Source organism: Oncorhynchus clarkii, chromosome 10 (assembly GCF_045791955.1).
Source record: "Oncorhynchus clarkii lewisi isolate Uvic-CL-2024 chromosome 10, UVic_Ocla_1.0, whole genome shotgun sequence".
NCBI classification, from domain to species: Eukaryota; Metazoa; Chordata; class Actinopteri; order Salmoniformes; family Salmonidae; genus Oncorhynchus; species Oncorhynchus clarkii.
Genome location: NC_092156.1, coordinates 36,384,616 through 36,406,684, shown reverse-complemented (window position 1 = coordinate 36,406,684; position 22,069 = coordinate 36,384,616). Strand labels below are relative to the sequence as shown.

Below are 22,069 nucleotides of genomic sequence, written 5' to 3'. Positions count from 1 at the left end.
TAGTTTTTGACATCTCAGTATGTCACTTTCAGACATACACACAAACACACATTACACTAATTATTCATCAAATTAAATAATTATACAATTATATATGCCTAAATAATTATCAGAAACATAACATTCATGTTATCATCTCACTGAGAGTAAAATATTGATCCAACATGCTACAAGCGACAAAGCCTACAGTCCATGAAGCGTGCCCGTCTTCTACAAATAATTTTACGTAGCTAGAACGTCGCCATGTTGTCATCACGTACGTCTGTCTTGGATGGCAAAACAATTTATGTGGATGAATCCTTCTGATTAAACGGGATTTGTGGCAATTTTTGAAACGCCAATAAGTTATTTATTGACATTTCAGCACTCGAAGACCTTGAATCCATCAATGGAAATGACAGAAACATATGGTAAGCAAAGCAATATTTGGCGTCACTATATGCTATGCGGGTTGTTCTTTCGTCTGGGATAAGAAACAAGATGAAGCTTGTAGGCTAGACAGCCGCCTATAGCTAGCAACTTAGTAAACATTACTTACATTACTTGTCAGTCTATAAGATAGTTAGCTAGTTCTCTAGATCTGTAACACTCGTCGTCAGGAACCGTAACCACTGCTTCTGTTTGATTTGTGAGAAAAAGACATCGCGGCTTTCAACGTCTCTGCTCTTGGCTGCTTCCATGTGGTCAGTCTGTTGTAATCGTGAGATGTAGTAAATGTGTTATCATAATTTCTTCTCCTTCGTTCTTTTCCAGATTTCCTTTTTAAATTCTTGGTGATTGGAAGTGCGGGGTCAGGGAAATCCTGTCTTCTCCATCAATTTATAGAAAACAAGTGTAAGTGAAATTGTAATTAAATGGATAACTTGCACGTCTTAAAGATCACTGGCCTCATGGAGATGGCACTGTAATGTTATATTATGGCGCTGTAATGTTATATTATAGTAGGGTAATGTTATAGTATGGCACTGTAATGTTATAGTAGGGCACTGTAATGTTATAGTAGGGTACTGTAATGTTATAGTAGGGCACTGTAATGTTATGGTAGGGGACTGTAATGTTATGGTAATGTTATAGTAGGGTACTGTAATGTTATAGTAGGGTACTGTAATGTTATAGTAGGGTACTGTAATGTTATAGTAGGGTACCATAATGTTATAGTAGGGTACTGTAATGTTATAGTAGGGTACTGTAATGTTATGATACTGTAATGTTATAGTAGGGTACTGTAATGTTATGATAATGTAATGTTATGGTAATGTTATAGTAGGGTACTGTAATGTTATGGTAATGTTATATTACGGTACTGTAATGTTATATTAAGGTACTGTAATGTTATGATGGTACTGTAAGGTTATAGTAGGGTACTGTAATGTTATATTAAGGTAATGTAATGTTATATTATGGTACTGTAATGTTATAGTAAGGTACTGTAATGTTATAGTAGGGTACGGTATTGTTAAAGTACGGTACTGTAATGTTATATTATGGTACTGTAATGTTATAGTAGGGTACTGTAATGTTATGGTACTGTAATGTTATATTATGGTACTGTAATATTATATTATGGTACTATAATGTTATAGTACTGTAATGTGTTATTATGGTACTGTAATGTTATAGTAGGGTACTGTAATGTTATAGTAGGGTACTGTAATGTTATGTTACTGTAATGTTATATTATAGTACTGTAATGTGTTATTATGGTACTATAATGTTATATTATGGTACTGTAATATTATAATAGGGTACTGTAATGTTATATTATGGTACTGTAATGTTATAGTAGGGTACTGTAATGTTATATTATGGTACTGTAATGTGTTATTATGGTACTGTAATGTTATAGTAGGGTACTGTAATGTTATATTATGGTACTGTAATGTGTTATTATGGTACTGTAATGTGTTATTATGGTACTGTAATGTTATGGTACTGTAATGTTATAGTAGGGTACTGTAATGTTATATTATGGTACTGTACTGTTATAGTAGGGTACTGTAATGTTATAGTAGGGTACTGTAATGTGTTATTATGGTACTGGAATGTTATGGTACTGTAATGTGTTATTATGGTACTGGAATGTTATGGTACTGTAATGTGTTATTATGGTACTGCAATGTTATAGTAGGGTACTGATTGGTATATTCACTGGTATCACTACCAAGTTTTTGGATATGTTTACTCTACATTTACATTAGGCTCTATGAGACAACATTAAATATGCCAGCAAAGATTCTCTACCACCATGTGCAACAGAGTTTGTTTTGTTTTGTGTTGTCTGTTCTGTCCCATGTAGTCAAGCAGGACTCCAGCCACACCATCGGGGTGGAGTTTGGCTCCCGGGTGGTAATGGTCGCTGGCAAGACAGTCAAGTTGCAGATCTGGGACACAGCTGGACAGGAGCGATTCCGGTAGGTAGCTCTAATTAACAGGGTGCTTGTTATCTGACATCTCAGCAGGATGTTCATTTGATCAAATCAAATGTTATTAGTCACATGCGCCGAATACAACCTTACAGTGACATGCTTACTTACGAGCCCCTAACCAACAAAAAAAAATACAGCCTGGTATAGAGGTCCTGGATGGCAGGAGGCTTTGCCCCAGTGGTGTACTGGGCCGTACGCACTACCCTCTGTAGTGGCTTGCGGTCAGAGGCCGAGCAGTTGCCATACCAGGCGATGACGCAATCATTCAGGATGCTCTCGATGGTGCAGCTGTAGAACCTTTTGAGGATCTGAGGACCCATGCCAAATCTTTTCAGTCTCCTGAGGGGAAATGGTTTTGTCGTGCCCTCTTCACTACTGTCTTGGTGTGCTTGGACCATGTTAGTTTGTCGGGGCCCCTGTGTTGAGGATCAATGTGGCCACCTGGGGGTGGCCTGTCAAAGTCCAGGATCCAGTTGCAGAGGGAGGTGTTTAGTCCCAGGGTCCTTAACTTATTGATGAGCTTTGAGGGCACTATGGTGTTGAACGCCGGAGCTGTAGTCAATGAATAGTATTCTCACATAGGTGTACTTTTTGTCCAGGTGGGAAAGGGCAGTGTGGAGTGCAATATAAATGGCATCATCTGTGGATCTGTTAGGACAGTATGCAAGTTGGAGTGGGTCTCTGGGATAATGGTGTTCATGTGAGCCATGACCAGCCTTTCAAAGCACTTCATGGCTACAGAAGTGCTACGGGTCAGTAGTAATTTAGGCAGGTTATCTTAGTGTTCTTGGACACAGGGACTATGGTGGTCTGCTTAAAACATGTTGGTATTACAGACTCGGACAAGGAGAGGTTGAAAATGTCATTGAAGACACCTGCCAGTTGGTCAGCGAATGCTCACAGTACACGTCCTGGTAATCTGTCTGAATGTTGACCTGTTTAAAGGTCTTACTCACATCGGCTACGGAGAGCGTGATCACACAGTCTTCCGGAACAGCTGGTGCTCTCATGGATGTTTCAGTGTTATTTGCCTCGAAGCAAGCAGAGAAGTAGTTTAGCTCTTCTGGTAGGCTCGTGTCACTGGGCAGTTCTCAGCTGTGCTTCCCTTTGTATGTAATGGTTTGCAAGCCCTGCCACATCCGACGAGCGTTGGAGCCGGTGTAGTACGATTCGATCTTAGTCCTGTATTGACAATTTGCCTGTTTGATGGTTCGTCGGACGGCATAGCAGGATTTCTTATAAGCTTCCGGGTTAGAGTCCTGCTCCTTGAAAGCGGCAGCTCTAGCCTTTAGCTCAGTGCGGATGTTGCCTGTAATCCCTGGTTTCTGGTTGGGGTATGTACGTACGGTCACTGTGGGGACAACGTCATCGATGCACTTATTGATGAAGCCAATGACTAATGTGGTGTACTCCTCAATGCAATCGAAGGAATCCCGGAACATATTCCAGTCTGTGCTAGCAAATCAGGCCTGTAGTTTAGCATCTGCTTCATCTGACCACTTTTTTAAATTAATTGAGTCACTGGTGCTTCCTGCTTTAATTCACACATCTAAAAGTAAAAGGGATTTCATTTCTATATTAGGATGAGCAATGTTGAATTCCGGAGTATAATGAATATATTATATACAGTGCTTTCGGAAATTATTCCGATCCCTTGACTTTTTCCACATTTTGTTACGTTACAGCCTTGTTCTAAAATGGATTAAATTGATTTTTTTAACCCTCATCAATCTGCACACAATACCCCAGAAATGTTTGCTAATTTATTAAAAAATAAAAATGGAAATATCACATTTACTTAAGTATTCAGACCCTTTACTCAGTACTTTGTTGAACCACCTTTGGCAGCGATTACAGCCTAGAGTCTTCTTGGGTATGACGCTACTAGCTTGGTTCACCTGTATTTGGGGAGTTTCTCCCATTCTTCTCTGCAGATCCTCTCAAGCTCTGTCAGGTTGGATGGGGAGTGTTGCTGAACAGCTATTTTAAGGTCTATTCAGAGATGTTCGATCTGGTTCCAATCCGGGCTCTGGCCGGGCCACTCAAGGACATCCCAAAGTCACTCCTACGTTGTCTTGGCTGTGTGCTTAGGGTCGTTGGCCTGTTGGAATGTGAACCTTCACCCCAGTCTGGAGGTCCGAGTGCTCTGGAGCAGTTTTTCATCAGGATCTCTCTTTGCTCCGTTCGTCTTTGCCTCAATCCTGACTAGTCTCCCAGTCCCTGCCACTGAAAAACAACCCCACAGCATGATGCTGCCACCACCATGCTTCAAGGCAGGGGTGGTGCCAGGTTTCCTCCAGGTGTGATGCTTGGCATTCAGGCCAAAGAGCTGTCATGTGCCTTTTACTGAGGAGTGACTTCCGTCTGGCCACTCTACCATAAAGGCCTGATTGGTGGAGTGCTGCAGGGATGGTTGTCCTTCTGGAAGGTTCTCCCATCTCCACAGAGGAGCTCTGTCAGAGTAACCATCAGGTTTTTCAGTCTCTCGCTTCCAGCTTTGATGCACCTGTACTGACCTCGCCTTCTGGATGATAGTGGGGGGAACAGGCCGTGGCTCGGGTGGTTGTAGTCTTTGATTATCTTTTTGGCCTTCCTGTGACTTTGGGTATTGTAGGTGTCCTGGGGGGCAGGTAGTGTGCCCCCTGTGATGCGTATGGCAAACCGCACCACCCTCTGGAGATCCCTGCGGTTGCGGGCGGTGCAGTTGCTGTACCGACCGGTGAAATAGCCCGACAGGATGCTCTCAATGGTGCATCTGTAAAAGTTTGAGGGTCTTAAGAGCCAAATGTATTCTTCCTCCTGAGGTTGAAGATACACTGTTGCGGCGCCTTCACCACACTGTCTGTGTGGGTGTACCATTTCAGATTGTCAGTAATGTGTACGCTGAGGAACTTGAAGCTTTCCACCTTCTCCGCTGCGGCTCTGTGGATGGGGGCGTGCTCCCTCTGCTGTCTCCTGAAGTCCACAATCAGCTCCATTACTTTGTTGGCATTGAGGGAGAGGTTATTTTCCTTGCACCACTCCACCAGGGCCCTCACCTCCTCCCTTTCTTGTCATTATTGGTAATCAGGCCTACTACTGTTGTGTCGACTGCAAACTTGACGATTGAGTTGGAAGCCTACGTGGCCACGCAAGTCATGGGAGAACAAGGAGTACAGGAGGGGGCTAAGCATGCACCCTTGTGGGGCCCCTGTGTTGAGGATCAGCGTAATGGAGTTGTTGTTTCCGACCTTTCCCTTTGACGTAAGTATTAGTGGATGCTACATTATGTTCTACATCATGATGTTGGAAAGAGAAGGCTCCTCTGTCTGACACTCTTGTTTCTCCCTGACCTCAGATCAGTGACTCGCAGTTATTACAGAGGGGCAGCAGGGGCTCTCCTGGTTTATGACATCACCAGGTAAGACCCTGATTTACACTAATCCCAAATTAACCCCATATTATTAGATGACAGTGGACCCATTTAATATTTTACTTGAATATACTTCTGTGTCTCTGGGTATCCAAGTCGGGAAACGTACAATTCCCTGACCAACTGGTTGACAGACGCTCGGACACTGGCCAGTCCAAACATCGTCATTATCCTCTGTGGGAACAAGAAGGACCTAGAAGCTGACAGAGAGGTCACTTTCCTTGAGGCATCCCGTTTTGCCCAGGAGAATGGTAATGACCCTGCATACTGAGTGATGGTTGTGACTATAGATAAAGGAGATTGATTACTTAATTAGTCCATGTTGTTATAAAAACAGAAGTGATGTTCTTGGAGACGAGCGCCCTCACCGGAGAAAACGTGGAGGAGGCCTTCCTCAAATGTGGTCGCACCATCATCAACAAGATAGAGTCAGGTAATAATGCAGAGCAATGTAGTGCACTAGTGATATATAGGCATCCACATTAGCTGAAGTGCTAACTGTATCTTTGGATGAGTTTTCTCATGTTTAATACGTCGATGTGTCTCCTCTGTAGGTGAGTTAGACCCAGAGCGGATGGGCTCAGGGATCCAGTATGGTGACACGACGGTGAGGCAGCTTCGCCAGTCGCCACAGGCTGGCTCAGAACAGGGCAGAGATCAGTGCAACTGTTAAAGGCTAATGCTAACCCAGCTCTAAAACACAAATCCCATGTCTCCAGGTAAGTAGCTTGTATTAAACCTACACTGATAAGTATGTCTCCTTACAAGTGTTTTGTATTTCTTCAATTGATAATCTATTAGTGTGATAATTTTAGGGCTGTCCCCAATTATTCCACTGGTCGATAGGCTGTTGGTCGACCAACATTTTCTTTAGAAAACTACAACAACAAAAAATCCTACTTCCTGAATGGATTTTTCTCAGGTTTTCGCCTGCCAAATCAGTTCTGTTATACTCACAGACATTATTTGAACAGTTTTGGAAACATTAGAGTGTTTTCTATCCAAATATACTCATTATATGCATATCCTATCTTCTGGGCCTGAGTAGAAGGCAGTTTGGGCATGCTTTTCATCCAAAATTCCAAATGCTCCTACCCTAGAGAAGTTAATGAAGCTGCCAGTTGAGGACTTGTGAGGCGTCTGTTTCTCAAACTAGACATTCGAATGTACTTGTCCTCTTGCTTAGTTGTGCACTGGGGCCTCCCACTCCTCTTTCTATTCTGGTTAGGGCCAGTTTGCGCTGTCCTCTGAAGGGAGTAGTACACAGCGTTGTATGAGATCTTCAGTTTTTTGGCAATTTCTCGTATGGAATAGCCATATAGCCAGAGTTTCAGAAGAAAGTTATTTGTTTCTGGCCATTTTGAGCCTGTAATCGAACCCACAAATGCTGATGCTCCAGATACTTAACTACTCTAAAGAAGGCCAGTTTTATTGCTTCTTTAATCTTCTTTAAACAGTTTTCAGTTGTGCTTACATATTTGCAAAAGGGTTTTCTAATTATCAATTAGCCTTTTAAAGTGATAAACTTGGATTAGCTAACACCGTGCCATTGGAACACAGGAGGGATGGTTGCTGATAATGGGCCTCTGTACACCTATGTAGATATTCCATAAAAAATTTGCAGTTTACAGCTACAATAGTCATTGACAACTTTAACAATGTCTACACTATATTTCTGATCAATTTGATGTCATTCTAATGGAAAAAAAAAACGCTTTTCTTTCAAAAACAAGAACATGTGTGTGTGTGTGTGTGTGTGTGTGAGATAATTATATATATTGTTTTGATGGCACGCGAGACACCTGTCTTATTCGCGGCCATCTCAGTGAACTAATCCATTGTGCTGACCACGGGGATGGCACAGTCAAAGAAGGGGAGTGTGGCTGCACAATGCATTTCTCTCTCCAGAAATCCAATTTGTGCATATTCATTGTTTCATAACTTCATTGTGATTTTTTTGTTTGTTTTTGCGTTTGATTGTTAGTGTCTATCAATTCCCCATTACATACAGCACCAGTCAAAAGTTGGGACACACCTACTCATTCCAGGGTTTTTCTTTATTTTTTACTATTTTCTACATTGTAGAATAAATAGTGAAGACCTCAACTATGAAATAACATGGAATCATGTACTAATCAAAAAAAGTGTTAAACAATTCAAAATATATTTGAGATTTCTAAGTAGCCACCCTTTGCCTTGATGACAGCTTTGCACACTCTTGACATTCTCCCAACAAAGTCTGTTTTTCTATCCATTGAGAATGACAATAGTTCCTCAATGTATTTGAAAATATTTCTAGTGCTCTCCCTTTCGATAACCACTCAGAGTGAAAGGGAAAAATGTCATTCTCTGATCATAAAATAGTTATACCGATTACTTCTTCTTCCTTGCTAAATATCCTACAGCTGTGTCTGTCCCGAGCTCACTGGCTCTGGAAACTCTGAGAGCCCAGAATATTTTATACAATGATGCAAGGACAGATCGTTGCAGACAGGCAATGCGTGGCCAATGTGATTTATAGGATATTTATTTTTAATCAGGATATTTTCTACCTGCAGGCCGCAATATTTTTATTTGTTCGCTTTATAGGCTATTTTTACATATTTGGCGATGGCAGTAGAAGTAACTTTTTAGGTTTATAATTTTCATTTAGATTTGGATAGAATTTTGATTAACCACATGACAATGATTTGGAGATATGAAAAAGTTATTATAAATTAAAAACTGTTTTACGAAAATGTGCATATGAACTGCCGGTAGAATTGGTCAAATAAATTGGCATTCCACATGAGAAGGTTTGCTGACTCCTCGTGTAGCCTATTACTGACAACTTCAGGAGAGTAATGGCAAAATGTATGAAAGCCAGTAGGAGAGGGAGGATGGTGAAGTTTCTTCTTCTTATCTTGATCTCTGGCTCCTTCTTTAGTCGGGACAGCCCTAGATCAGTTAAATTATTGGTATTTAGCGAACTGGGCTGAACGAGATTTAACATCTTTCCTTTAACCGTCTCTGCACACTCAGGCTTTTAGAGGACTGCCCTGTGACTTTTGACCCCTGCTCCTGGAAAATTGCTGGAGAGACCCTGTGTGGAACTTAAGGCTGGGTTAGCGTCTTGATCAGGAACTGTGATGTGAGTATCTGGGTCCAGTCATTGAGCTACTATTCTCCAGGCCTGTCTCTCTCTGACTACTGCTCCGCTGTGCATCGCCAGGGACTACAAGTGACATCAGCAGAGAGACCTGACCAATCAAAGCCAGGCCCATGGACACACATCAGGATGTTTGTTTTCAATGTCTTTATTCAGAAGCAACAGCCACAGCAGCTCATACACCTCTCACTGTTCACTCTATTGATATAAAGCTGGTGAAAGTCAGGTCAAAGCTTGTAGACAGTGATGGGACTGACATGGTGTAAGGAGAACACAACACCAGACTTTTATTTATGTTCGATCTCTATAAAAGTTTAGCCTATTTATTGGTTGTGTTGAAAAATGTTGTGAATATATCAAAAGGAAATAACATTTGTGACATTAATGTACAATGTTTTATGAAACTGTAAAAAGCAGGGAACTTCTATGGTAGTCACAGTGTACACATACAGTACTGTGTGAGTACAATTTTGACAACGTTAATACACATATATACATACACACACACACACACACACACACACACAAAGTATGTGGACCCCCTAAAATTAGTAGATTCAGCTATTTCAGACACAGGTGTATAAAGTCGAGCACACCGCCATGCAATCTCCATAGACAAACATTAGCAAGAGAATGGCCTTACTGAAGAGCTCAGTGACTTTCAACATGACACCATCATAGGATGCCACCTTTCCAACAAGTCAGTTCATCATATTTCTGCCCTGCTATAGCTGCCCCGGTCATTTGTAAGTACTGTTATTGTGAAGTGGCAACAACTGCTCAGCCGCAAAGTTTTAGGCCACACAAGCTCACAGAATGGGACCACCGAGTGTTGAAGTGCGTAAAAATAATCTGTCCTCGGGTTGCAACACTCACTACCTAGTTCCAAACTGCCTCTGGAAGCAATGTCAGCACAAAAACTGTTCGTCGGGAGCTTCATGAAGTGGATTTCCATAGCCGTGCAGCCACACAAGCCTAAGATCACAATGCCAGGCGTCGGCTGGAGTGGTGTAAAGCTCGCTGCTGTTTTACTTTGGAGCAGTGGAAACGCGTTCTCTGGAGTGATGAACCACGCTTCACCATCTGGCAGTCCGACAAACAAATCTGGGTTTGGCAGATGCCAGGAGAATGCTAACTGCCCCAATGCATAGTACCAACTGTAAAGTTGTTTCAGCATGACAATGGCACCAAGCGAGGTCCATACAGAAATGTTTTGTTGAGATCGCAGTGGAAGAACTTGACTGACTTGCACAGAGCCCTGACCTCAACCCCATCGAACAACTTTGGGATGTTTTGGAACGCCAACTGTGAGCCAGGCCTAATCGCCCAACATCAGTGCCCGACCTCACTAATGCTCTTGTGGCTGAATGGAAGCAAGTCCCCACAGCAATGTCTCAACGTCAATGGAAAGAATTCCCTGAAGAGTGGAGGCTATTATAGCAGCAAAGGGGGGACCAACTCCATATTAATGCGCATGATTTTGGAATGAGATGTTTGACGAGCAGGTGTCCACATACTTTTGTTCATGTGTTTAGGAGTTGGAGGCAAGCCCAACAGTTGTTTGTATGTATGAATGAATGAATGAATGAAGACAGTGTGCATTGGATCTGGATGACTCATAAACGTCAGGTTAGGGGGAAAACAAATATGTATTTTACCTGTGAGGTATTGTGCAATGATTATGAAAGGGTTGAGGCCATATCTAAATCCACTCAAACCAGATTGTCATTGATGGACCGAAGTAAAGCACAAACGTGAGTATCTCCATTTTTAAAGTTGTTTGTGTGATTGGTTTTAGTAGATGCATATATCTGGACTATGATCTTACATGTGACGTTTGTGTGCTAGATAATTATTGAACTGAAGCACTGCCATTCCTTTGCAAAGCCTGTATGATCTTAAATTAATAAAACCAAATGAATTACACTTTCTCTATCACTTTCCATTGGTATGACTGTGGCTGACACACATTTTACACACCCCTATTCCGGAGTCAGATCCTACACAGGATGAATCATCTTCAGTGGTTAAAGGGAGAGGCAACTCCTGCACCTTGGGTTAAAGGGAGAGGCAACTCCTGCACCTTGGGTTAAAGGGAGAGCCAAGCTCCAGCACCTTGGGTTAAAGGGAGAGCCAAGCTCCTGCACCTTGGGTTAAAGGGAGAGCCAAGCTCCAGCACCTTGGGTTAAAGGGAGAGCCAAGCTCCAGCACCTTGGGTTAAAGGGAGAGGCAACTCCTGCACCTTGGGTTAAAGGGAGAGCCAAGCTCCAGCACCTTGGGTTAAAGGGAGAGCCAAGCTCCTGCACCTTGGGTTAAAGGGAGAGCCAAGCTCCAGCACCTTGGGTTAAAGGGAGAGCCAAGCTCCAGCACCTTGGGTTAAAGGGAGAGGCAACTCCTGCACCTTGGGTTAAAGGGAGAGCCAACTCCAGCACCTTGGGTTAAAGGGAGAGCCAAGCTCCAGCACCTTGGGTTAAAGGGAGAGCCAAGCTCCAGCACCTTGGGTTAAAGGGAGAGCCAGGCTCCAGCACCTTGGGTTAAAGGGAGAGCCAAGCTCCAGCACCTTGGGTTAAAGGGAGAGCCAAGCTCCAGCACCTTGGGTTAAAGGGAGAGCCAAGCTCCAGCACCTTTCATGATCAAAGAGAAAAGTAAGATAAAAAGTAGCATAAACCAACATTAGGGTTGTGGTTGAAGAGTTTTTTTCAAAATGCTATATATACACACATTTTTCACGAGAAACGAATGCTTATAGGTACCTTTTTGTGTTTGTAAAATATTACTGTTCTCAGATTTTAAATTAATAGAATCATAGGTGTGTATTAAAATGGGTTTTGTTGCAAAACGCTATAAGTATCGTATCCTGTATATTTAACAAATTCAACCCATTATAAATCCAGTCTCATGCTATAGTGTTTGGTTAGAGTTAGGCCTTGTCCCGAATGGCACTACTTTTGACCAGAGAACAGATGTCATATTGTTTTTTCGTTTTGCAACTAAATGTGATTGTCTCTCTGAAATTACGTCCATCTAGTGATAGGTTTCAAACAAATGTAACAGGGTTGGTTGTTTCCACTTGCCTCTAAAGAAAGGGGTATTTAATGTTCAAGCATTCTTATTGGTTGGTTCAACTGTGATGACAATAAGGCGTGTTGTGATTGGTCCCGCTTGCAGAGAGGGGGAGATCGCGAACGTCAGGTCTTCCCAGTATGAAAATGTGATGCACGGTGTAGATCACATTCTGAATACTGTTTTCTATTTTACAATGTGTACAAGTTTGCTGTACATGATTGATTTTTACATGTGTGGGTATATGGTAGGGATTGAGGGGCTTTGGCATATGATTGCTGTAAATAAGTGTATTAGCTAGCATACACCGACTTAATGGTCACATAAGCCCACTGCTAACACAGTTGTCTTCATGCTACAGATTTTGCCATCAATACCGTTAAGCCCTGCACAACTAACGTGCCGTTTCCTTTTTAACACCATAAATAAATGATGCTCAACTGGGACCACTGGCTGATGTGATTTATTTGGATAAAACACAACGCAAGGAGAGTACGATTTACATCTGTTACACTGGTGCCGTGACCCGGATCACTGGTTTCTGCGGAAAAGGGAGGAGAGTGTAACCGATGTGAAATGGCTAGCTAATAGCGTTTCAATCGGTGACGTCACTTTCTCTGCAAGGGCGGCGTTTTTTTGTGGAGTGATGGGTAACGATGCTTTGTGGGGGACGTATTCAATACCATGATTGAATAGTGAAACACCAATCTTAAATTCATTAAACAATAAAAGTACATTTACCAACATTTCTGAAAATGTATACATAGTGTTTTGGAATGAAACTCCAGTTGAACCGGATGTGGACATGATACTACAGTTAGGGTTGAACCAGATGTGGACATGATACTACAGTTAGGGTTGGGGTTGAACCAGATGTGGACATGATACTACAGTTAGGGTTGGGGTTGAACCAGATGTGGACATGATACTACAGTTAGGACTGAACCAGATGTGGACATGATACTACAGTTAGGGTTGGGGTTGAACCAGATGTGGACATGATACTACAGTTAGGACTGAACCAGATGTGGACATGATACTACAGTTAGGACTGAACCAGATGTGGACATGATACTACAGTTAGGACTGAACCAGATGTGGACATGATACTACAGTTAGGGTTGGGGTTGAACCAGATGTGGACATGATACTACAGTTAGGACTGAACCAGATGTGGACATGATACTACAGTTAGGGTTGGGGTTGAACCAGATGTGGACATGATACTACAGTTAGGGTTGGGGTTGAACCAGATGTGGACATGATACTACAGTTGGGGTTGAACCAGGATGTGGATATGATACTACAGTTACTGTACAGCTACAGTAACCCTAGACTGGTAACACATTGTAATTACAGCAGTAGCCCTAACCTGAGTTTAATGTCCACATCCCGGGTTCAACCTTAGGTTAATGTTTGAGGCTAAGTATGTTCAATCCTATACCTACACCTCACCCTAAATAGGGCTCCCCCACCTCCAAATTCCCAAATTAACCACTTGTCATATTGTTACACTTCTATCACCACAAGGTGGTGCTGTGGAACCACAAATATTAATCTCATGTCAGTCAGCAAGCAACAGGTAAACAAAGCCGTATTCAGATGACATTGGTGTTACATTTTGGAACAAATAATTTTTTGTATCAAGTACAATGCGTATAATAAGTAGATTATAGAGTAAATAGTAATACCTACTAATGCTTTTAGTCCCTTGCAGGGTCAAGCCAAACAACAATGTATGTCTGTCCCCTTGAAGGGTACGGCCCAATGGGAGAGCCCAGGGCTGATATTATGACCTCTGACCTCTAGTGTTACAGATGAATGGGCCCGGCGTGTGACCAGACGACAGCTGGGCCACTGTTCTGCTGAGTCAGCCTCTGCTTCACAGACATACGCGTGAGCACACAGATGGAACAGGGCCATTTACTAAGATAGTGTCCCCTTTAAGGCCTTATATTATCATCATATTAAATGACATGGATGGCCTCGTCTTTATGACTTGCTCACTCCTGGTTGAAATGAAAATGTTTACACCAGCTGTGTGCAAATGCACAGATCTTAAGTCGCTGTGTTTGTATAGTATACGTGTCTCCTTATGTGACTAATGACAGCTGCTCAGAATAAGGCTGAGTGTGTGTATCAGAAACATGCAAACCTTAAATGGGAAAAAAATTGATAGAAGCAGAAAAAACCCCAGAACTATTTCAGCGTTAAAGTTAAGGGCATGGCCGAGTTTCTACCACTTCACAGGCAGAAATGCATTCAAGCTTTCATGAACAACATATGTTGTCTGACTATATTAGAAAACCAAGACCAGATCATTTTACTAGTAGGTCCCTCCACCCTCTTTCAGACCTTGACATCTCCTCTTCATGAGCCTGGTTTTCCTCTGCTGTCCCCAGCCAGTCAGACACAGACACAGCTGGAAGCCACATTAGTACTAAGGTTGGATGGATACCTACTAAACAAACAGAGGATGAGACACTAGACCTGTTAGTTCGTTTCTGGGTGTACAGTAGGTCTGGCAACATGGATACAGACAACCAGGCTTGCTTTTGTTTCATAGTTCATGTGCAGTTTTCCTTAGAAATGTTTCAATGAAATTGAGAAGATTTGCGTGTTGGATTTGTCGATTCATTTTCATGGTTGTGTCTCGGTTGATCTAGCCAGCGTTCATCATGCAGGCCCTGGGTCTCCTCTGTTGGAGGAATGTTGGCTCGGATCCAGACATGTCCCATAGAGAAACACTAACGATCAAAGAAGCTGTTCTGTGTTTATTTTCACTTTGTGAATGAGTTGGATTGCATTATGAAACACAGAACAGAATAAATACTGTCTGAAGTGCGTTAGTCTTGGCCACAAACATGCATATCCCGGATGAAATGATACACAAAAAACACCCTGCTTCACTCTCTACATTTACATTCACGCACTAAAAAAAACGTGCAAATCAATAGACCGCCATCCACACCCCTCTTTAAACATGCACGCAGGCACACACACACAAGACACTCCAGTGTCATTGCTCAGATGGAGGTCTGGCAGACAGACACTCCTTCGTTGTGATGTATGGAGATGTCTGAACAGAGCCCCACCAATCGTGCTTTAATTGCCACACCACCACAAAGAAGAGGAAAAATGACAGCAGGCTGGCCAGCGCAGTGCAGGCCTCTGTAGTGTGGCTAGCCGCTCTGGCCCAGACGAAGAGATCGGCTCAACAGTCATAAATACATATAAGCCCTCAAGAAAGAACAAATGGGTTGAGAAGGCAAGGATCCACATTCAGTATCTCCTCTATATTCTCTGGACTCTGTGGATGAGTTACTGAGTCTGAGTACATTGAGTATAGGAACAGTGCAGCACAAGGCAAATAAAGACGCACAGCCAACAACAAACGCCCAAAATACATTGGCTACAAAAGAAAGCAAATGGGGCCTTGTTTAAAGCGTTTTTTCAATGTTTGTGAGAATACTTGGAATATCAATGGTGGGTGGGTTATTCCTGTGGAAGGGTAACTGGGGAATAGGGCAGTATGAGAAAGACAGAAAGGGAGAGAAGAGGGAACTGGGAGAGAAAATGGTTCAAGGGAAACAGAGATAATGATCAAATCAAATCAAATTTTATTTGTCACATACACATGGTTAGCAGATGTTAATGCGAGTGTAGCGAAATGCTTGTGCTTCTAGTTCCGACAATGCAGTAATAACAAGTAATCTAACTAACAATTCCAAAACTACTGTCTTGTACACAGTGTAAGGGGATAAAGAATATGTACATAAGGATATATGAATGAGTGATGGTACAGAGCAGCATAGGCAAGATACAGTAGATGGTATCGAGTACAGTATGTACAAATGAGATGAGTATGTAAACAAAGTGGCATTGTTTAAAGTGGCTAGTGATACATGTATTACATAAGGATACAGTCGATGATATAGAGTACAGTATATACGTATGCATATGAGATGAATAATGTAGGGTAAGTAACATTATATAAGGTAGCATTGTTTAAAGTGGCTAGTGATATATTTACATCATTTCCCATCAATTCCCATTATTAAAGTGGCTGGAGTTGAGTCAGTGTCAGTGTGTTGGCAGCAGCCACTCAGTGTTAGTGGTGGCTGTTTAACAGTCTGATGGCCTTGAGATAGAAGCTGTTTTTCAGTCTCTCGGTCCCAGCTTTGATGCACCTGTACTGACCTCGCCTTCTGGATGATAGCGGGGTGAACAGGCAGTGGCTCGGGTGGTTGATGTCCTTGATGATCTTTATGGCCTTCCTGTGACATCGGGTGGTGTAGGTGTCCTGGAGGGCAGGTAGTTTGCCCCCGGTGATGCGTTGTGCAGACCTCACTACCCTCTGGAGAGCCTTACGGTTGAGGGCGGTGCAGTTGCCATACCAGCCCGCCAGGATGCTCTCGATTGTGCATCTGTAGAAGTTTGTGAGTGCTTTTGGTGACAAGCCGAATTTCTTCAGCCTCCTGAGGTTGAAGAGGCGCTGCTGCGCCTTCTTCACGATGCTGTCTGTGTGAGTGGACCAATTCAGTTTGTCTGTGATGTGTATGCCGAGGAACTTAAAACTTGCTACCCTCTCCACTACTGTTCCATCGATGTGGATAGGGGGGTGTTCCCTCTGCTGTTTCCTGAAGTCCACAATCATCTCCTTAGTTTTGTTGACGTTGAGTGTGAGGTTATTTTCCTGACACCACACTCCGAGGGCCCTCACCTCCTCCCTGTAGGCCGTCTCGTCATTGTTGGTAATCAAGCCTACCACTGTTGTGTCGTCCGCAAACTTGATGATTGAGTTGGAGGCGTGCGTGGCCACGCAGTCGTGGGTGAACAGGGAGTACAGGAGAGGGCTCAGAACGCACCCTTGTGGGGCCCCAGTGTTGAGGATCAGCGGGGAGGAGATGTTGTTGCCTACCCTCACCACCTGGGGGCGGCCCGTCAGGAAGTCCAGTACCCAGTTGCACAGGGCGGGGTCGAGACCCAGGGTCTCGAGCTTGATGACGAGCTTGGAGGGTACTATGGTGTTGAATGCCGAGCTGTAGTCGATGAACAGCATTCTCACATAGGTATTCCTCTTGTCCAGATGGGTTAGGGCAGTGTGCAGTGTGGTTGAGATTGCATCGTCTGTGGACCTATTTGGGCGGTAAGCAAATTGGAGTGGGTCTAGGGTGTCAGGTAGGGTGGAGGTGATATGGTCCTTGACTAGTCTCTCAAAGCACTTCATGATGACGGATGTGAGTGCTACGGGGCGGTAGTCGTTTAGCTCAGTTACCTTAGCTTTCTTGGGAACAGGAACAATGGTGGCCCTCTTGAAGCATGTGGGAACAGCAGACTGGTATAGGGATTGATTGAATATGTCCGTAAACACACCGGCCAGCTGGTCTGCGCATGCTCTGAGGGCGCGGCTGGGGATGCCGTCTGGGCCTGCAGCCTTGCGAGGGTTAACACGTTTAAATGTCTTACTCACCTCGGCTGCAGTGAAGGAGAGACCGCATGTTTTCGTTGCAGGCCGTGTCAGTGGCACTGTATTGTCCTCAAAGCGGGCAAAAAAGTTATTTAGTCTGCCTGGGAGCAAGACATCCTGGTCCGTGACTGGGCTGGATTTCTTCCTGTAGTCCGTGATTGACTGTAGACCCTGCCACATGCCTCTTGTGTCTGAGCCGTTGAATTGAGATTCTAATTTCTCTCTGGAATAGCTGCACTGTTTGTATTCGGTCATGTTACCAGACACCTTGCCCTGATTAAAAGCAGTGGTTCGCGCTTTCAGTTTCACACGAATGCTGCCATCAATCCACGGTTTCTGGTTAGGGAATGTTTTAATCGTTGCTATGGGAACAACATCTTCAACGCACGTTCTAATGAACTCGCACACCGAATCAGCGTATTCGTCAATGTTGTTATCTGACGCAATACGAAACATCTCCCAGTCCACGTGATGGAAGCAGTCTTGGAGTGTGGAGTCAGCTTGGTCGGACCAGCGTTGGACAGACCTCAGCGTGGGAGCCTCTTGTTTTAGTTTCTGTCTGTAGGCAGGGATCAACAAAATGGAGTCGTGGTCAGCTTTTCCGAAAGGGGGGCGGGGCAGGGCCTTATATGCGTCGCGGAAGTTAGAGTAACAATGATCCAAGGTCTTTCCACCCCTGGTTGCGCAATCGATATGCTGATAAAATTTAGGGAGTCTTGTTTTCAGATTAGCCTTGTTAAAATCCCCAGCTACAATGAATGCAGCCTCCGGATAAATCGTTTCCAGTTTGCAGAGAGTTAAATAAAGTTCGTTCAGAGCCATCGATGTGTCTGCTTGGGGGGGGATATATACGGCTGTGATTATAATCAAAGAGAATTCTCTTGGTAGATAATGCGGTCTACATTTGATTGTGAGGAATTCTAAATCAGGTGAACAGAAGGATTTGAGTTCCTGTATGTTTCTTTCATCACACCATGTCACGTTGGCCATGAGGCATACGCCCCCGCCCCTCTTCTTACCAGAAAGATGTTTGTTTCTGTCAGCGCGATGCGTGGAGAAACCCGTTGGCTGCACCGCTTCGGATAGAGTCTCTCCAGTGAGCCATGTTTCAGTGAAGCAAAGGACGTTACAGTCTCTGATGTCCCTCTGGAATGCTACCCTTGCTCGGATTTCATCAACCTTGTTGTCAAGAGACTGGACATTGGCAAGAAGAATGCTAGGGAGTGGTGCACGGTGTGCCCGTCTCCGGAGTCTGACCAGAAGACCGCCTCGTTTCCCTCTCTTTCGGAGTCGTTTTTTTGGGTCGCTGCATAGGATCCACTCCGTTGTCCTGTTTGTAAGGCAGAACACAGGATCCGCGTCGCGAAAAACATATTCTTGGTCGTACTGATGGTGAGTTGACGCTGATCTTATATTCAGTAGTTCTTCTCGACTGTATGTAATGAAACCTAAGATGACCTGGGGTACTAATGTAAGAAATAACACGTAAAAAAACAAAAAACTGCATAGTTTCCTAGGAACGCGAAGCGAGGCGGCCATCTCTGTCGGCGCCGGAAGTATCAGATGATCAGATAAAGGTGATCGATGGAAGGGGTCAGTCCTTCATAGAGGCCATTTTGTCACCCTGACACGCAAACATGCATAGATACGATCACAGGGCCTTAAAAGGGTGCGCTTAGCGCTGGCAAATGTCTAGACATACATTAACAAAGAATAATGGCTGCCATTTTTGTACGCTTGCAAAATGCCACTTTTTTCTCACTGTACAGAATGAGACTGGGCTGAAACTCAGAAATAATTATTAGGGAGAAAGGCAGGGGAAAACGTTTCATTCCAATACAGGGAGGGTCTGAAACATGTCTCTGTGCATTTTCACTCCTACTGGAAGCATCCTAGAGAAGGAGAAAGGCTGTATGTCCTTAAACAACCAGCATGACCTTTCATAAGGTTACAGGTAGAGTATCATACACAAAACATACAAATTTATCCCCATCAAAAGCACTACACATTTATCCTCCTCTCATAGTGTCAGATACATACACACATATTTGGGTTTGTCGAAAAATACCATTGACTTCATGAGCGAGAGTTGCTCTGGTTTTGTTGTGCCTCTGTGTTAGTCTGGATTTTTATAGATGAGCTTTCAGAAACAATAGGCTGCTCTCCCGTTGAGATGTCATGAGCTGGACATATCTAATAGTGTGTCTCCCTGCTGGGGACTGCTCTGTAAACAATCTGCTGGCTGTTGTTCAGTGATAAACCACTGTTCTATAAGCAGACACAGATCAATACTGAGATGCATTCATAATTGATATGTTTGATCATGTTTCATAATTGTGTTCTCAGTTTGATTTATAGACTTTTCACATTGCTATAGAGAGCAGAGCTGGCTCTGAGTTCCACTGATTGAGCCATCCACACAGAGACACACCAATGCAGCCGATTTCAACAGATGGCACATCAAAGTACAGTGCCCGTGATCCCCCTTGAATGGCTGTAAAGCCTTGCCCCACTCATCTCCCCTCTCCCTTCTTTCTCCACTGCTTCACCATACAGCCATCCATTATCCCATGCCCATCTCCATGGCACAGTATTTCTTCATCCACGTTTTACAGACGTAAAATAAAGGTGACTAAAGGCTCAGGCGAAGAACAAAAGGCCCCTCTTAACGGCAGTAAACTGTCAGTCTGGCCCCCTGTTCACCATCCCCCTGTCCACCATCCCCCTGTCCACCACCCCCCCCCCCCACCCTCTACCCTCCGCCCACTACCATACACCCCCTTCCCTACAGTGGCCTCCCCTCCCCCTAACCCTCCACCCTGCACACAGACTAATAGTCTGACGGGAGAGAAGGATGGCAGGTGGCCAGGCTATTCTCAGAGGACAATGTCTCAGCCAAGAAGCATAGACAGAGAGACTGACAGAGACAGACAGACAGACAGACAGACAGCGCTTTTCCCGGGTTGTGAAAACTACTGTATGACCGAATCGTCATGACCTGCTGCCATCACTGTGGCTGTCCTAAATTACACCATCATCACCTGCAGTCCAGCCATTGGCACACAAACATGTTGATAGTGTTAGTTTTACAATACCACTGCTATGGGTAGGGTATGTTACTTTCTAAATGTAATCCGTTAGTTACTAGTTACCTGTCCAAAATTGTAATCAGTAACATAACTTTGGGATTACCCAAAATTAGTAACGTAATCTGATTACATTCAGTTACTTTTAGATTAGTTTCCCCTGAAGAGGCATTATTAGAAGACAAAAATGTATGTTACCAATTGAACAACATCTATTGCAGGATAAATCAATGTTAAAGTTTACATAGCTGGTCACATATGGATGTTACATTTTACTTTATGGGTTGGTTATGTAGGGTTCTAACCCATCGCTTTCTACTACATATAATAATACCATTAAATTATATCTTTACATTAAAAACCAAAGTCTATCAGAATTCCAGTCATTCCAATAAATATTATACTGCTTGATCTTCAAGAATAGAACATGGAAATATAGATTAGCCAAATTGTTTAACCTGAGCATGACCCCAAAACTAAGGACTTAATAGCCAGCCCTACTCTGTTGTTTATGATTTTGTTGTCATGGAGGACTCATGGATTCGGGTTGAAAAATAAATGCTGCGCTCATGTAATGGGATGCTTTGAGCACTACTGAAAAGTGCTATTTACATCTGAAAAATTAATGCCATATACTGCATTTGCAATAGGCCTATTGTTTACCTTTTTGTTGGTGACACTTTGATATCTTGATATGCTGCAGCTGTTTAAAGGGCAAATCTACAGATGAAACAATAGCAAAATGGCCACCCCTCTGTTTTGGTAAAAAGCTGAGGGATGGGCCCGGAGAAATGCAACCACTCAGATTAATAGACAGAGTTATGGATGCAAGGAATGCCCCTCCATGATATCCAAATTATTGTTTTAACCATGTTATGAGGCTATATAAGGCTTGCAAACTATTACAGACTACAAAAGGGAAGTATAGCTGCGAGCTGCCCCATGACACAAGCCTACCAGATGAGATATTTTACTTATATGCTCACTTCGAGGCAAGCAACACTGAAGCATGCATGAGAGCATCAGCTGTTCCGGAAGACTATGATCACGCTCTCCGTAGCCGATGTGAGTAAGACCTTTAAACAGCTCAACATTCACAATGCCGCAGGGCCAGACGGATTACCAGGGCATGTATTCCGAGCATGCGCTGACCAACTGGCAAGTGTCTTCACTGACATTTTCAACTTGTCCCTGACTGAGTCGGTAATACCGACATAACTCAAGCATACCACCATAGTCTCTGTGCCCAAGAACACTTAGGTAACCTGCCTAAATGACTACCGACCCATAGCACTAACATCTGTAACCATGAAGTGCTTTGAAAAGCTGGTCATGGCTCACATCAACACCATTATCCCAGAAACTCTAGACCCACTCCAATTTGCATATCGCCCCAACAGATCCACAGATGATGCAATCTCTATTGCACTCCACACTGCCCTCTCCCACCCGGACAAAATAAAC

The 22,069-nt window shown here is 43.5% G+C and overlaps 1 protein-coding gene across 3 annotated transcripts; it reads left to right on the top strand.

The window, feature by feature from the left end:
- The first annotated feature begins 240 nt into the window (after positions 1–240).
- On the top strand, positions 241–10,912 carry LOC139418393 (ras-related protein Rab-4B-like). Of its 3 annotated transcripts, XR_011635319.1 has the most exons (9): positions 241–410; positions 754–834; positions 2,297–2,411; positions 5,764–5,826; positions 5,935–6,089; positions 6,176–6,271; positions 6,393–6,557; positions 8,860–8,968; positions 9,050–10,907. XR_011635319.1 is itself a non-coding variant. In XM_071167793.1 (8 exons), the coding sequence occupies exons 1-7, from the start codon at positions 389–391 to the stop codon at positions 6,509–6,511; spliced, it is 651 nt and encodes a 216-aa protein (XP_071023894.1). In that variant the 5' UTR covers positions 246–388; the 3' UTR covers positions 6,512–6,557; positions 8,860–10,912. The 3 variants fall into 3 exon arrangements, 2 of the variants coding, with proteins under 2 accessions (XP_071023894.1, XP_071023895.1); XM_071167793.1 differs by having other exon boundaries at positions 246–410; positions 8,860–10,912; XM_071167794.1 differs by lacking the exon at positions 6,176–6,271 and having other exon boundaries at positions 256–410; positions 8,860–9,092.
- Positions 10,913–22,069: the final 11,157 nt, after the last annotated feature.